The sequence below is a fragment of the Mastigoproctus giganteus genome, chromosome 4 (assembly GCF_048544385.1).
Source record: "Mastigoproctus giganteus isolate SK-2022 chromosome 4, ASM4854438v1, whole genome shotgun sequence".
NCBI classification, from domain to species: Eukaryota; Metazoa; Arthropoda; class Arachnida; order Uropygi; family Thelyphonidae; genus Mastigoproctus; species Mastigoproctus giganteus.
Window position 1 is genome coordinate 48,870,028 of NC_143578.1, and position 14,442 is coordinate 48,884,469.

The window sequence follows — 14,442 nt, forward strand, 5'->3', positions numbered from 1 at the left end:
TTCTTCTGTTTCTCTCTCTTCCGCCTTTCTTCTCTTTATTATCGCTCTCTCTCTCCTCCACATCTCTTTCTTTCTCTCTCCCTCCTTCACTCTCTCTATGAATTTCCTTTTCTATCTTTCCTGATTCTTCTCTTTCACTTTTTCTAACTCTTTCTTTTACCCTGTTTCATAATCTTTCTCTTTCGTCCTTTGTTTTTCAATTTTTCGCTTTCCTCATTTCTGCTTTCTTTCTCATTTATTTCTTCTCTCTCTCTCTCTCTCTCTCTCTCAATTTCTTGTACTTCTTTCTTTCGTATTTATTTCTCTTATTTCCTTCAAAGTTTTCCTACTCTTCTTCTTTCCTTCCTTCTCAATTTTTCTTTGTCCTCCTTTCCTGACCACTCCTGTTTGTTCCTCTTTCTTAATCTTTTCTAACTTAATTTTTTCTGTCTATCATTATAAATTTCTATTATTTTTTTCTCTCTGTCTCTATTTGAATCTTCCTTTACTTGTTTCTCTTTTGTGCACGGTTTTCCTTCCTTCTCCCATTCATGTCTTTCCTTAATCCTCTTTGACCGTTCCCGAGCGGCTTGAGGAAGCTTCTTATTTTATTGAATAAAACTTGATTCCAATTGGGCTGGGACCAACTTTTTATAGCGTCGAACGAAAGGTCGTGGATTTTTCTCCAAAAAAACTGCGGCTTTTCATCCAGCAACAGAAAAAACTGACCATCAAAAAACTGTGATATTAGGATTACCCGAGAACAACCACCCATGTGTATCATGTCCATTATTTGCGTGAATCCTCTGGTCGGTTCGCCTGATTTGCTGAACAAAAAGTCCCAATTTCCGGGATAAAAAACCTTGCTTCCAACTCGGCCTTTGTATGCTGTGTTGTAGCACAAACTCTGTAAAAGCCACAAATAGTGTTAGTGTTGGATTGTGTCGATCTGTCGTTCCTCTGGCCTTTTAGCCGTAGGTGGAACTACACGTTGTCCGTCCACTACCCCGAGGAGCTCACAGAATGCACGTAATTTCAAACAAAATGCACAGATGCCACTTACAATTAAAAGATAAAAAAATGATCAAAGTCTATGTAAATTTTGCACGTTCGCTCTCTTATTTCTTTTTCTTTCCTTACCTCCTTCTACGAGCTCGATAATCCTTTTGCTTTCTCCCATGCTGTTGCTGGCAATGCATTTAAATTTTCCAAACAAGCCGCCATGTTTTATCCTCACCTAAAACGCATAAAAACAGAATCAGAAAAGCGAATCAATAAATATTCTCATTAATGAGAATTATATTAATTAATTAATTAATTAATGCAGTGGTACGTAAATAACATACACGAGTAAATAAATAACATTTATAACAATAAATAAATTACTTTTATAACGTGAAAATAAACAGATATTAAGGCATTGGTCAATAGATAACATACACGACACTTAAAATAAATAACATACATAACATTTAAAATAAACGACACATAGCGTGCAGATAAATGACATTGTAAAATACAAATGCATTTATTATAATTAAATTACAATATTTTGGTGTTATTTATTAATTATTAATAAATAGCGCTAATAAGATATGAATATCGCATTTTGAACTTGCCAAGTACTATTTGAAGCTAGATAAATAAATAACATTTAACGTCTTTCAAAGTAAATGACACTTTATTTTATTAGGCGAACAAAGTTAATTACAATAAATAACACAGAATGTAATGTTGAAAGATATTTATCGTATTAATAATATTAATATCAGCGAAATTATTACGAATATTTACAAAATATTATTTATATTTGCAATATTTACAACAATATTAGCAAACAAATTATTAATACAATATTACGCGGCCACTCTGAACATGAGATTTTATAACAATTCCCGTAACGTAGACGATATTAAATTAATTTTTGTACAACGTAAGTCTCGATGTTTCTTTTGCTTTTCGATGTATAATTTTTCAGTTCACGCTTTATTAAGTTTAATATTTAGTGTAGGAAAAAAAATGCAATTTATCAAAAGATAAATAACATCTATTGCGTGGCCAAGATGATATTTTCACGCAGGCTTTTAATAGATTAATGAAAATAATGGGAATCCCTCAGAACGGGGGGTATCGGATTATTCTAAAGTGTGAGGATGAATGTTTTTCTAAGTGCGCGCTAATAAAATGCAAATGTCAGCTCTTAGAAAATTCCTGGTGGACATAAAGCACGAAATGTATGGAGATTGGCGTGGATTCATCTTCTACAGAGTAATTGCTTACTTTGCTGCTCTGCTCTGATTTCTTCTGGAGGACTTTCATAAACGCAAATTTTTGGTAGAGTATGGCGCACTGCAGTCGAGAGGGGTAGAAGTTAAGTTCACACGGTTTCAGACGATGCCTTGGCGCACAAACCATCCTTGGTACCATCGAGCAAACTGACACGTTTCGTCCATTGTTGCCTTTGTTTTTGTACCCAAACCCAATCTGTCTCTGTCTTCGCAGAGAGTCAATCAGTTTTGAGAACACTTGTGCGTTGTTTGTGGTAAGATCGAATCATTGACTTTCCTGCTTTTCTTTTCGCCATCTGTCTCTTACTCGCTTAATTCAATTAATTTAATTGGACGAACACGGCGAGGGACGGAGTTCTCAACCGATTGGTTTCAAACTTTGCAGAAACATGTAGGGGCAAGGGTCATGTCCGATATGGCGAAAGAATTGGCTAAAAAGGCAGAAAACCTCTTGATTTTCGAAATTACATCAAACAGAAATAACTCGGGGCTAAATTCGACGATTTCCACCACATTGGCGCATGCGTACTTTCCATACTTAAAAAGGATAATTCCACGTGTAACGCGGCCGCGTTATATGTAGGATGTCATTTTTTTGGTTTAAGAAGATGTAAACGAGTTTGAAGCAAAGAATGTATTCGCGTACACTTACCTGTAGCGTACTTTTCATGTGGTTGTGTAGGATTTTGTACGTGGCACTGTTTCCGAGTAAGACGCCATCTTTGAGCCATTCAAACATTGGTCGAGGCTTTCCTAATGCTTCGCACGTTAGATTCGCTATTGATCCGATCATGCCATATGTCTTCTGTACGATGGGTATTGTCCACACTGGTTTATCTGCAATCAGAAGAAACAAAAAGGGCAGTTAGATGAATATACAAATTTCATAAATTCATTAACTGGCAACAAATTTTGGAAATACAGTACTTGCGAACAGAGGGCGCCACTCGTCATTGTTCGCATTGAATATTGGCAGGAATGCTAATAGCAACGAAATGGAATATTCCGCATATTTTAATTTTTCATTGTGAAGCAAAATTAATAAATCAAAGTTCCATTTAGGACGTCGTATCATTGCTTTTCAAGAGAAACCTGATTACATTCATAAATCATACAAATTCATTCATTGAAACAGAAATAAAATTCTTAAATCAAAACGAAAATGAAATGTGCCTAAATCAAAACATAAATGACTTTGAACGCCATTTACTAAAAGGTAAATAACATGCAATTTATTTAATTGCTCGTTGCCTTTTAATAAATTGTAAAAGGTGGAATGAAATGTATCAATTGTAAAAGATTAAGTCAATTGCGTAAATCAAAGAATGACATTAAAATTTCCAATTGAAACATAAATCAAAATAAGAAAATTTGTAAATCAAGATGGAAGTGAAATGCGTCAATCAAATAAATAAAATCTCCAAACATAAATCAAAACACAAATGAAAACTAAAAAACTTGTAAGTCTAAACATAAATCAAAACTAACAAAATCGTTAGTCATAAATCAAAACTAACAAAGTAAGTCATAAATCGCTAACAAACTGGTAAGTTGAAACATAAATCAAATTCCTAATTCAAAACATAACTAAAATTCCGATGGAATTTGTAAGTGAAATCATAAATCAGAACATAAATCTGTATATTCTGATTCGTATTTTGATTTATGTTTTTTTAAACGAAAACAAAAGGGTTGGAAATGAAATGTGTAAATCAAAGAAATACATCTGCATCGTATTTTGATTTCCAAAATATAAAATCCGAACGTAAATGTAATTCGTAAATCAAAACAAAAAAATCACATTCCTAAATTAAAAGAGGAACCAAATCCGCAAACCGAAATTTATAAAAGTGAAAACAAAAATGAAAGTGGTTTCATTTTTAAAAATATGTAAAAACTAAACTCAAATAAATCAACAAATTCGTGCGTGAAAACGGAAACCAAATCCAAGTCAAAATATAAATTAGATTCTTAAATCAAATTGTAATTTATCTACATTAACAGTCGATTACTAATATGGGAATAGTGAACACAATGTGGAGAAATCCTTTTCCAGTGGAGAATAAATCAAGCATATTTCAAAATATCCTTTGATTTATTCTGCACTTTCTAAATTTATTTCAGGTACTGTACTTTAAATCGTCTTTTCTTCAACTCAGTTTCCTCTGCATCTTCTATCCTTCATCTCCATTACGGTTTGCGTTTCGGCCATCAGAGACCCCTCGCGGATCATAAATAATGGATAGAATATTCTAACTGCCACAACTCCTCGATGTCATTTAAGAAAACGGACAAATATTTAAATTTAATAGGGAAAAACAAGTTTGGAAAACCTTCCCAAATAGCAGTACTTGATGAGATCAATTCAAACGAACGAGACTCATTTCATTTTTTAATTTTTTTTTTTCATTAATTTTTCGCGAAGATGGATTTTAATTTCAGATTGGGAGGAAGATATTTTGCAAGTTTGTGCAGACTTTGCGGCTCTCTTCAGCCACCACATTAACGAGCTGATTAACAAATAGTATAAAATAATTGATCGCGTAATGATTTGAATATGAATGGTCCGCGTGACACAGAAAAATGACATTAGTTTCGCGAACGCGGCGCAAATTTCTATCGCGTGATGCGCCCGAAAGATGGAGCTTTTATATTTATTCAAATTAGATGAAAGGAATATCGAATGAGACTCTTTTCAACATTGGCACGCGCAGCTTCGAAAAGAACTAATAAGTAACTTTATTTGACGAAAAATTTCTCTTCCACTTTTAATAAATAATATAATGCATTTATTAGTTACATAAACAGCGCACCACGTATCAATGACCTAAACAAACAGAAGGAGGGAAAGAGAGAGAGAGAGAAAGGGTGAATTGCTGTTCTGAAACGTTCTGCTGTTGAGAAGCTGGATGTTTAATCTGTTATTCAATATTTATTTAATTAATTTCTTTCGAATTTATAAGCGATGAACTGACCCGGTGTATTTTAAAGGAAGAAAACGAACTGCAAATCTCTACAGTTTATCAGAAGAATGCAAAAAGTCGAATGTATATACTGAGTGATCAAAAGTTAGCGTCCAGTTGTTTCGCGATTTATCTAATCTGTTTCAGTTTTGCAAGGATCATTGTTGGAATGATGCACGTGTTCACAGACCCTACTGGATCTTTCGTTGAGTGTTGTATCTGTCCTGGTACCGTCTGGACCTGGAAGATTTGGAGGTCCAGATGGTTCTTTCTCTCTGGAGTGCCCCCCCCCCCGACACTTTTACAGTTAAAGCAACTGTACGCATGAAGGAGTGCACATGGTTCATACTTTAATATCTGAGTTTAGTTGTACGGGGATGAAGAAATCTCTTGTGACGCTCAAACTCACCAACTTCATCGCTCTCTCTTTGTCTCCCCCCCCTCCACCTATTTTCTCTCTCTCTGGCTCCCTCTCAATTTATCTTTCTCTCTTTATTTCTTTCTCATTGCCTCTATGTGTATCCCTTTTTTCTCTGTCTTCTTTTTCTCTCTTTGTCCAATTGTCTGGCTATCACCTATCTCTCTTTTACTGTTTGTCCTTCTCTCTATTGCTTTATCACTCTTTATTTTTCTGTCTATTCCTCTATCTTTTTTTTTTTCTATTTGTTTATTTTGCTACCGCTTCCTGTCTGTTTCTCATTTTCCTCTTTCTGTTCCTCTGTTTTTTCTGTCAACCTCCTATTTCTCTTTTTGACTGTCTGATTTTTGTCTTCTATCTGTCTGCCTTTCTGCATTCCTTTTTTCTATATGCCTGTCTGTCTCTTTCTGTCTTTCACCCTCTCCTTTTATTTCTTTCTCTCTCTCTCTCTCGCTCTCTTTACGTTCTTTTTGTGTGTTTCTTTCTTTTCCTACCCATCTGTCTATCTTTCTCTTTCTTCCTTTTTGTATGTCTCTATCTCTGCTTTTTCTTTCTGACCCTACCTCTGTGTGCGTGTGTCTCTCTCTGTTTCTCTTTTGGTTGCTCTTTCTCTTTGCTCTATTTTCCTTACTCTCTCCGTCTGTCTCCTTTTTCTCTCTCTCTTTCTCCCTCTTTGTGTCCGTGTTTCTTTCTCTCTCTCTTCGTCTGTGTGCCCTTTTCTTTTCTTGTGTTCCTCTTTCTCTCTTTAGTCTGTCTCTTTCCGCTGTTTCTCTTTCTCCGTTTCTTTTTTGTCTGCTTCAGTCTCCCTTTAGTTTATTGGGACTGTCTATGTGCATCCTTTCTCTCTTTCTTTTTCCTCCCCTCTGATCTTGATCATCTGTTTTTCTTTTTCACTCACTTGTCTATCTGTGTGCTCACTTTCAGTCTGTCTCTTTATGTCCATCTGTGTTCTACCTTTCTAATCCTCCGCCGGTCAATTTTTCGGTCTCTCTTGTTTCAGTCACTGTCTCTTTCTATTCCTTTGTTCGTCTTTTTCCTTTTATTCGTTCTCTCCTCTCTGATACCTTTCTGTCTGTCCATCTCTCGAAATTACAACAACTGATAAAAGTAATTAATAAAAAAATAATCGTCCTCATCCTTTGAGCAGTGAGTAATTAGCAGCACAACATTCACAATTAAGTACCGGGTTAATATCCTTCCTTGGCGCAGTCTGTTTCCAGGTTAAGGGGACCCCTGCCTGCCCAACAACATCTGGTTCTCAACGAACCGAACGCTTGGAGTGAGTGCGATAGAGAGATAGATGAAACTGATGTCGGTCGTTTGATTTATTATTGTTTGGTAAAGTTCGAACTAAGTGGCTCCAACTAGACTCGCCATGATTTAGCAATCCATAACGGCAACAGATGTTTATTGAACCTACGAGAGCACCTGGGAACTAACTGGAAATGGCACGTGCGGAATGATATCACAACCGAGAGACTTCCTCAGATCAGTGCCCAATAAGAACGTGATTTTCAGCGAGTTTAGCTTTCATGAATGTAGCATATTAATTAATTCCTAAATAAAAATATAAACTTGTAAGGCAAAGCACAAATTCATAAATCAACACACAAACTCGTAAGGCAAAGTACAAATTCATAAATTCATAAATAAAAACAGAAAAACTCATAAAGCAAAACACAAATAAAAACATAGACTAACTCGTAATGCAAAATATAGACAAACTCGTAATGTGAAACATAGAAAAACTCGCAATGCAAAATATAGGCAAACTAGCAAAAGCAATACACAAATTCATAAATAAAAAAAATAGAAAAACTCGTAAAGGAAAACACAAATTCAAAAATTCAAATTAAAAACAGAAAAACTCAAAGAAAAACATCAATTCATAAACAGAAACACAAATCAAAGCATAGACTAACTCGTAATATGAAACATAGACAAACTCGTAATGCAAAACATGGCAAACTAGTAAAGCAATACACAAATTCATAAATAAAAAAAGAGAAAAACTCGTTAAGCAAAACACAAATTCATAAATCAAAACACAAACTCGTAATGCAAAACGTAGACAAACTCATAAAGCAAAACTCAAATTCATAAATAAAAACAGAAAAACTCAAAGAAAAACATCAATTCATAAATAAAAACAGAAAACTCGTAAGCAAAACACAAATCAAACAAACTCGTAATGCAAAACACAGACAAATTCGTAATGCAAAACATAGGCAAACTCCTAATGGAAAACATAGAGAAACTCATAAAGCAATACACAAATTCATAAATAAAAAAACAGAAAAACTCGTTAAGCAAAACACAAATTCATAAATAAAAAAACAGAAAAACTCGTTAAGCAAAACACAAATTCATAAATCAAAACACAAACTCGTAATGCAAGACATAGACAAACTCATAAAGCAAAACTCACATTCATAAATAAAAACAGAAAAACTCGTACAGCACAAAGTCAATTCATAAATAAAAACATAGAAAGAAAAACTCGTACAGCAAAACACAAATATATAAATCGAAACGCAGACTAACTCGTAATGGAAAACATAATTAAACTCGTAAAGCAAAACATAAATTCATAAATCAAAACAGACCCAATTGGTTAAATAAACCGGAAAAAAAAAATTCATTAATGAAACCACAAACCGAATTCCTAAATCAAAACAAAAATCAAATCCATAAATCAAATTTCTATACACCTCGGTATACTCACAGTGAACATGAACGTATATGTGAGAGTCTTTGACCTGGGAGTTTCGGGGTGCTGATACTAAGGCACGACATGTGTAATTACCTGCGTCATCCCTGCTCACGCTGTGAATTCGTAATCCCTCATCGGTAATTACATGTCTGGGACCTGAAGACGAAATACATAAATTCAGTCAGATAAATGCTAACGTGCCGAGACCAAATAAAATATGCCTTTCTCATTAGCAAATAAACGCAGGAAAGGAGGTAATATTTACGAGAGAATGAATAAGTTCGCTCTCGAAAATAATCCCATTGATTTATTAGAAGAGATCATATAGAACAATAGTCACTAATAGCCTAGTGATCAGAGCTCATTATAAAATATACACCAAATAAACTTAATTTACGTGCGTACCACTGTATAAGGCTTTGCCATTCAAATACCAAGACACTAAGGGTTCGGGATCAGCTTTCGCTTTGCAGGGTACCAGGAAGTCTTCGCTCTCTGCAGCGAACTGTTCCATAGGAGTATTTGTGAAACTTATGGAACCTGTTATAATAAAAAAATATATATTAAAAATTATATTTAAATTCGAAATTTTTTTCAAATTAAATTTTGTTTTAATAATTTTTTAAAAATAAAAATCAGCTTAATTTATAAATAAATAGGAAACTTCACCACTAGAGTCGGTAATTAACGTGGTAGTTGGTAGCGAGGGTATTTTTTAACGTTGCCATAGTGACCGACTGCTAAGTGAAACCTATTATTGACATCCGTTCATCCAATAGCGAATGCAGTTTGAAAGATTAAATATAAGCCATAGCAACAGTTTCCATAGTTACTATCAATGATGTGACGTCATCTATGGATTGTTTGAGATTTCAAAGACCGAAGCAAACTCATTTTTTAGGATGTTTATAATTATATTTAAATGAAACATTACAGTTTTATGCAAATTATTACTTATTAATTCGTTTAATTCACATCCCTCTGGTGGCGCCACTTTTTAAAACCATTTTTATTCTTTATTTGCTTTTTATTTTGCGATTTTTTTTTTTTTTCTCAGCCTGGAAGCTTCCTGCCTTCTTTGCATCCCACGTGATTGCTGGGCCCATTCTCTGATCAATCACCGATTCTGACAGGCGACTCTGGCAAGTGGGAATCTTCATAACCGACTTAATACACAAGTCAAACTCTTCTTAAAGAAACCAGGATGGATGGAAGACGCTGTCGTGTGACATCCCTCTTTTTTTTTTTTTTTTTGTGACGTGTAAAATAGAATGTGAAAGGAAACTTTGACGTCGCTCACAAATAAAATGAAAAAGGTGTAATCCGAAGAAAATAAAACGCTACTTACGATAAACTATAAGTTCTACAGAAGTCGCTATTTCCCTTCCGCCCACAATGGCGGAACAAGTGTACGGCCCTGCGTCCTTAAAGTCGGCTGCTTCAATTACTAGCTTCAGTCCTAAGCTGTTCTGCGCAGCTGGTTCCACGTGGATCCTGCAAAATAAGTGAAAAAAAAAAAGGCATTAATGGACGTCGGAGGGAACAGGTATGCGCACACCACTCCGCTTTATGGGCAGAGTGGGGTATGCAGATCGTGATCGTGGATCTTCGTTTGTAAGGGGCGAAGCGGAAAAAATGATAGTGCGTTCTTGTCTTTTGTCGCGAAGACAGACGCTTGGACAGCATGATGGTAGAGCTGGCTGGTGAAGCACACACAAAAGAAACCATTTAAAATAGGTCACTGCTCGGAAGTCACATTCCCTGTTGACATTAAATCAATCCCTCTATTTGTCTGAAACTCTCGTTTCTCTCTCTCACTGAATCGTTCTCTTATCTTTTCTACTTCTCACACTCACTCTTCATCTGAATCTCTCTCCCTTTTCCACACTTTATCATTATCTTGACAATTCTCTCTCATCCCCCTCTCTTTTTTCATACGTTCTTTTTCTCTCACTCTTCCCTTCATTCTCACTTTCTTTCCTTTCTTCCTTTCACGCTCTCTTCTTTCGTCCTCTCGTTCACTCTCACTTTATTTTCCTTTCTTTCCTCTTTCCCTTTCTTTTTTTTTATTTCCCTCTCACCCCTTATTACTTTTCCTTTCTTTCATTATTTCGCTCTCTTTCTCTCTCGTCCCTTCATTCTTATTGCTTTCTTTCTTTCTCTTTCCTTCACTCTCACTGTCTGTTTCTCTCTCATTCCCTTTCTTTCTTCCTATCTGTTTCTCTCTTTCCTTTTGATTCTCGTTTTCTTTCTTTCTGTCTCTTTTTCCCTTTCCGTCCTTTTCTCTGTCTTTCTCCCTCACTGAACGTGTTTCTCCCCCCCTTTCTTTTTTCATTTTTCTGCCTTTCCCGTTTACTCTTTTTTTCTTTCTCTATCTATCTTTCCTGTTTATCTTTCTTTCTCTTTGCTGTTATTTCTTTCTTTCTCACTCCTTTCGCACACACTTTATCTGCCTGCCTTTCTGTCTCTTTTTATCTATCTTTCTTACTTTCTTTTTCTCCCTGTCTTTCTGTCTGGTCTTATCTATCTTTCTTTTTCTTCAGTGTTCTTTCTTTCTCACCCTTTCTTTCTCTTTGCTATTAATTCTTTCTTTCTCACTCCTTTCCCACTCAATTTATCTGTCTGTCTTTCTGTCTCTTTTATCTATCTTTCTTTCTCGCTTTTTCTGCCTGTCTTTCTGTCTCGTTTTATCTTTCTTTCTCTCTATTTATGTTCGTCTCGTTTTCTATCGCTGTCTGTCTCTCTTGTTCACCCTTTCTATCTTTCTCACTCTCGTTTACCCTTTCTATCTCTTTCGTTCTGGTTCACTCAATCTCTCTGTTATTTGTGCTCTCTTTCTTTCCTTCTCTCTCTCTCTGTTTACTTCCTTTCCTTCTCTTTCTCTCTCTCTCTCTCTCATTTTTTCTGTTGTTTACTTCCTTTCTTTCTCTCTTTTCTGTTGTTTACTTCCTTTCTTTCTTTCTCACTCTTTCTGTTGTTTACTTCCTTTCTTTCTCTCTCACTCTTTCTGTTGTTTACTTCCTTTCTTTCTTTCTCACTCTTTCTGTTGTTTACTTCCTTTCTTTCTTTCTCACTCTTTCTGTTGTTTACTTTCTTTCTTTCTTTCTCACTCTTTGTTGTTTACTTCCTTCACTCCCTTTCTCACTCTTTCTGTTGTTTACTTCCTTCACTCCCTTTCTCCCCTCTCCCTCTCTCTCTGTTGTTTACTTCCTTCACTCCCTTTCTCCCCTCTCCCTCTCTCTCTGTTGTTTACTTCCTTTCTTTCTCTCTCACTCTTTCTGTTGTTTACTTCCTTTATTTCTATCTCTTTCTTTCTCTGTTGTTTACTTCCTTTCTTTCTCTCCTTTCTCTCTCTCTCATTTTCTCTGTTGTTTACTTCCTTTCTTTCTCTCCTTTCTCTCTCTCTCTCATTTTCTCTGTTGTTTACTGCCTTCTTCATTCGCTCTCTCACTCTCTCTGTTGTTTAATTCCTTCACTCCCTTTCTTCCCCTCTCCCTCTCTCATTTTCTCGGTTGTTTACTTCCTTTCTTTCTCTCTCACTCTCTTTCTCTGTTATTTACTTCCTCTCTTTTAATTTCTTCACCCCTTTCTCCCCCTCTCCCTGTTGTTTACTTCTTTTCCGTCTCTCTCTCTCCTCTCTCTCGCATTTTCTCTCTTGTTTTCTTCTTCCACCCCCCTCCCTCTTGTTTACTTCCTTTCCTTCTCTCTCTCTCTCTCATTTTCTCCGTTATTTACTTCCTTCCTCTCTCACTCTCTCTTTCTCTGTTGTTTACTTCCTTTCTTTCTCTCTCTTCCTTCCTTACCCCCCTCTCTCTCTCTCTCTCTTTCTCTCTCTTACAAGCATAACAGAGTGCAGTAGAGTGTTGCTTACCTTCCCTCGCTGACTGTGATGTCCCTCCCTGACGGTCCCTGCCAGGTGAGCCGTGTGGCACTCATGCCTTCATTAGCGAAGCACGTGATAATAAACCTCTCTCCGGTGAAAAAGGCGTGTTCTGTGCCTGTGGGTTTCAAATACAGCTGACCCGTGATGATACCTGCAACAAACAAATGCGCTTTTAATGCTACGCAGTTACCAAGGGAACAGCAAACAAAGGACAACCAATTGCGCGCTTATTTAGATTAACAACGAAGAGTGAAAGAAGGAACATTCCGGCGATATGTTTATCGCCAGTGTATCGTCCAAGTCGCTTTCTATCGATAACAAAATCCCAGACATCGTTATAACTCCAAAAACAGAAGAAAACGCCTGCAACGAATGTCTGTCGTCTGCACTTCAACACGTTTCCTATTCAAGTGCAGACGACAGACAAGAGTTTCGGAAAACTATAAAATTCCAACTACTTCGTCAGGTTTACATGCTTAAAAAAAAAATAAATATCCCATTTATACTCTGGGACAGCCATATAGGGTCAAAGGAGTTTACAAAGGTGGATTGAATCGAAGAACAGCATCGTATTTAGCAGTCACGTTGACTCGAAATCGGTCAACTCAAACGCGTGTACTGCTGTACACGCATTAACTGTACATGCGTGTACTCTATATAGAACTGGAATAGCTTACGAAGACGGATATCCAAGGACAGCACCGTAATTAGCAGTCACGCGGACTAGAATCACGGTCAACCTAACACGCATAGTGCTATACACGCGTGTACTGTACATGCATGCGCACGTGTATTCAATGTAGGGTCGGAATAGTGTAAAAGACATACAGAATTAAAGAACTGCACCGTATTTATCAATAATGGGATTGAACTGCAGTCAAGTCAAAGGCGTGTACTGCTGTATCCTCGCACTTGACCAATGGGCTACGACTTCCTCGTGATTGGTATATGGCCAAAATTATTCGGACATTCCTCCACTAATGCTTGCTGTGCCAGAAGAACACATACGTATCGGCTTAGTTATATCAATATGAATCTCGTGAATCTCTAAAATTTGATGGAGGGTGTGATGGTATAGGTTTGGTACGAGCTTGGTTTTTGGTGATAATGCCCGAAACTGTGGAGTCCATAAATTACTTGGAAGTCCTGGACAATCCTGCGCTAACCTGCACTCCGTTAGTACTGCAGACACGGCCCTGTTGGTATCAGCACGACAACTCCCCTTGTCAAAAAGAAAGCGAGGGTCATACAGGACAATGATGTCCAAAAATCAGCCTGGCCGGCTTAGAACTCGGACGTCAACTCCACTTAACACCTATGGGGACCAAATGAAGCACCGGATATGGCTCTGGCCAAAATGGTCTCCTCACAAATCGACTCTAACCATTCCTTTATGGAGGAAGAGGCGCGAATTTTGGCAAGACAACTATCGGGTGTTGATGGAAGGTATGCCCAAAAGGGGTTGAAACTGTCATGCGGTCCAAGAGGAACCCCCTGGTTCTTCTCTCTTCTAGCAGTTCAAATCATTTTATTGATGCTCTTCAGAGTCGTAAATTAGTTAGGTTCCCCTAAGGTGTCTAATTGCAAATTTTTGTAGCCTTTAATTTTTGTTCTTTAAATCCTTTATAGACGTTCAATCTTTCTTCCAGTGTGGCAACCACACCTGGAAGTTAATATCATTAGCCACTCTTCCTACTTTTAAGTCATCATCCGTAAACTTTGACATCCTCCCTTGCACTTTCTCACGAATGTCATTAGTAAAGATAAGAAACAGGAGTAGCTCTAATCAAGTGGAATCCATCAGAGATGGTGGATCAGAATCAGTGGTGAATCCATCAGAGTCCGAATCCCTTGAATGATTCAAGGAATTTTTATGGGCCTTTATTACGCGTAGCTGAGTTAGTTTGTCTCAGGTGAGACAAACTCTGGTTTTTCTTCCAGCAAACAAGCAAATAGACCAAATGCAAATGCAATTTACCACCATAATACATACCGCTCAACTGTAATTACTATTCGCTATTGGTTCCTGCACGGTCATAATTTTGGTGCAGTTTGGATCCTTCGGGAGAACCAAGTCGCAGATATTAGAGGCCTTTTGTTCAAAAATTTGTTTCTCCATGGCAGCTTGCTCTTCCACGTTTTCCAATCTATAAGAGACAGGTAGAAGTTGCCCACAGTGAAGCAATCACAACTGACTG

At 36.8% G+C, this 14,442-nt stretch overlaps 1 protein-coding gene across 1 annotated transcript in view; it reads right to left on the reverse strand.

Annotated features, from left to right (window-relative positions):
• The window catches only part of LOC150086703 (protein amalgam-like), a 207,848-nt gene that overhangs the window by 12,941 nt on the left and 180,465 nt on the right, over positions 1-14,442 (reverse strand). Inside the window, exons 2-7 of the mRNA XM_090371532.1 lie at positions 12,233-12,395; positions 9,710-9,855; positions 8,767-8,901; positions 8,374-8,517; positions 2,920-3,104; positions 1,120-1,216 (exon numbers count right to left, since the gene is read on the reverse strand). Coding sequence (XP_090227658.1) covers positions 1,120-1,216; positions 2,920-3,104; positions 8,374-8,517; positions 8,767-8,901; positions 9,710-9,855; positions 12,233-12,395 — 870 coding nt within the window. The remainder of the gene's footprint in view (positions 1-1,119; positions 1,217-2,919; positions 3,105-8,373; positions 8,518-8,766; positions 8,902-9,709; positions 9,856-12,232; positions 12,396-14,442) is intronic.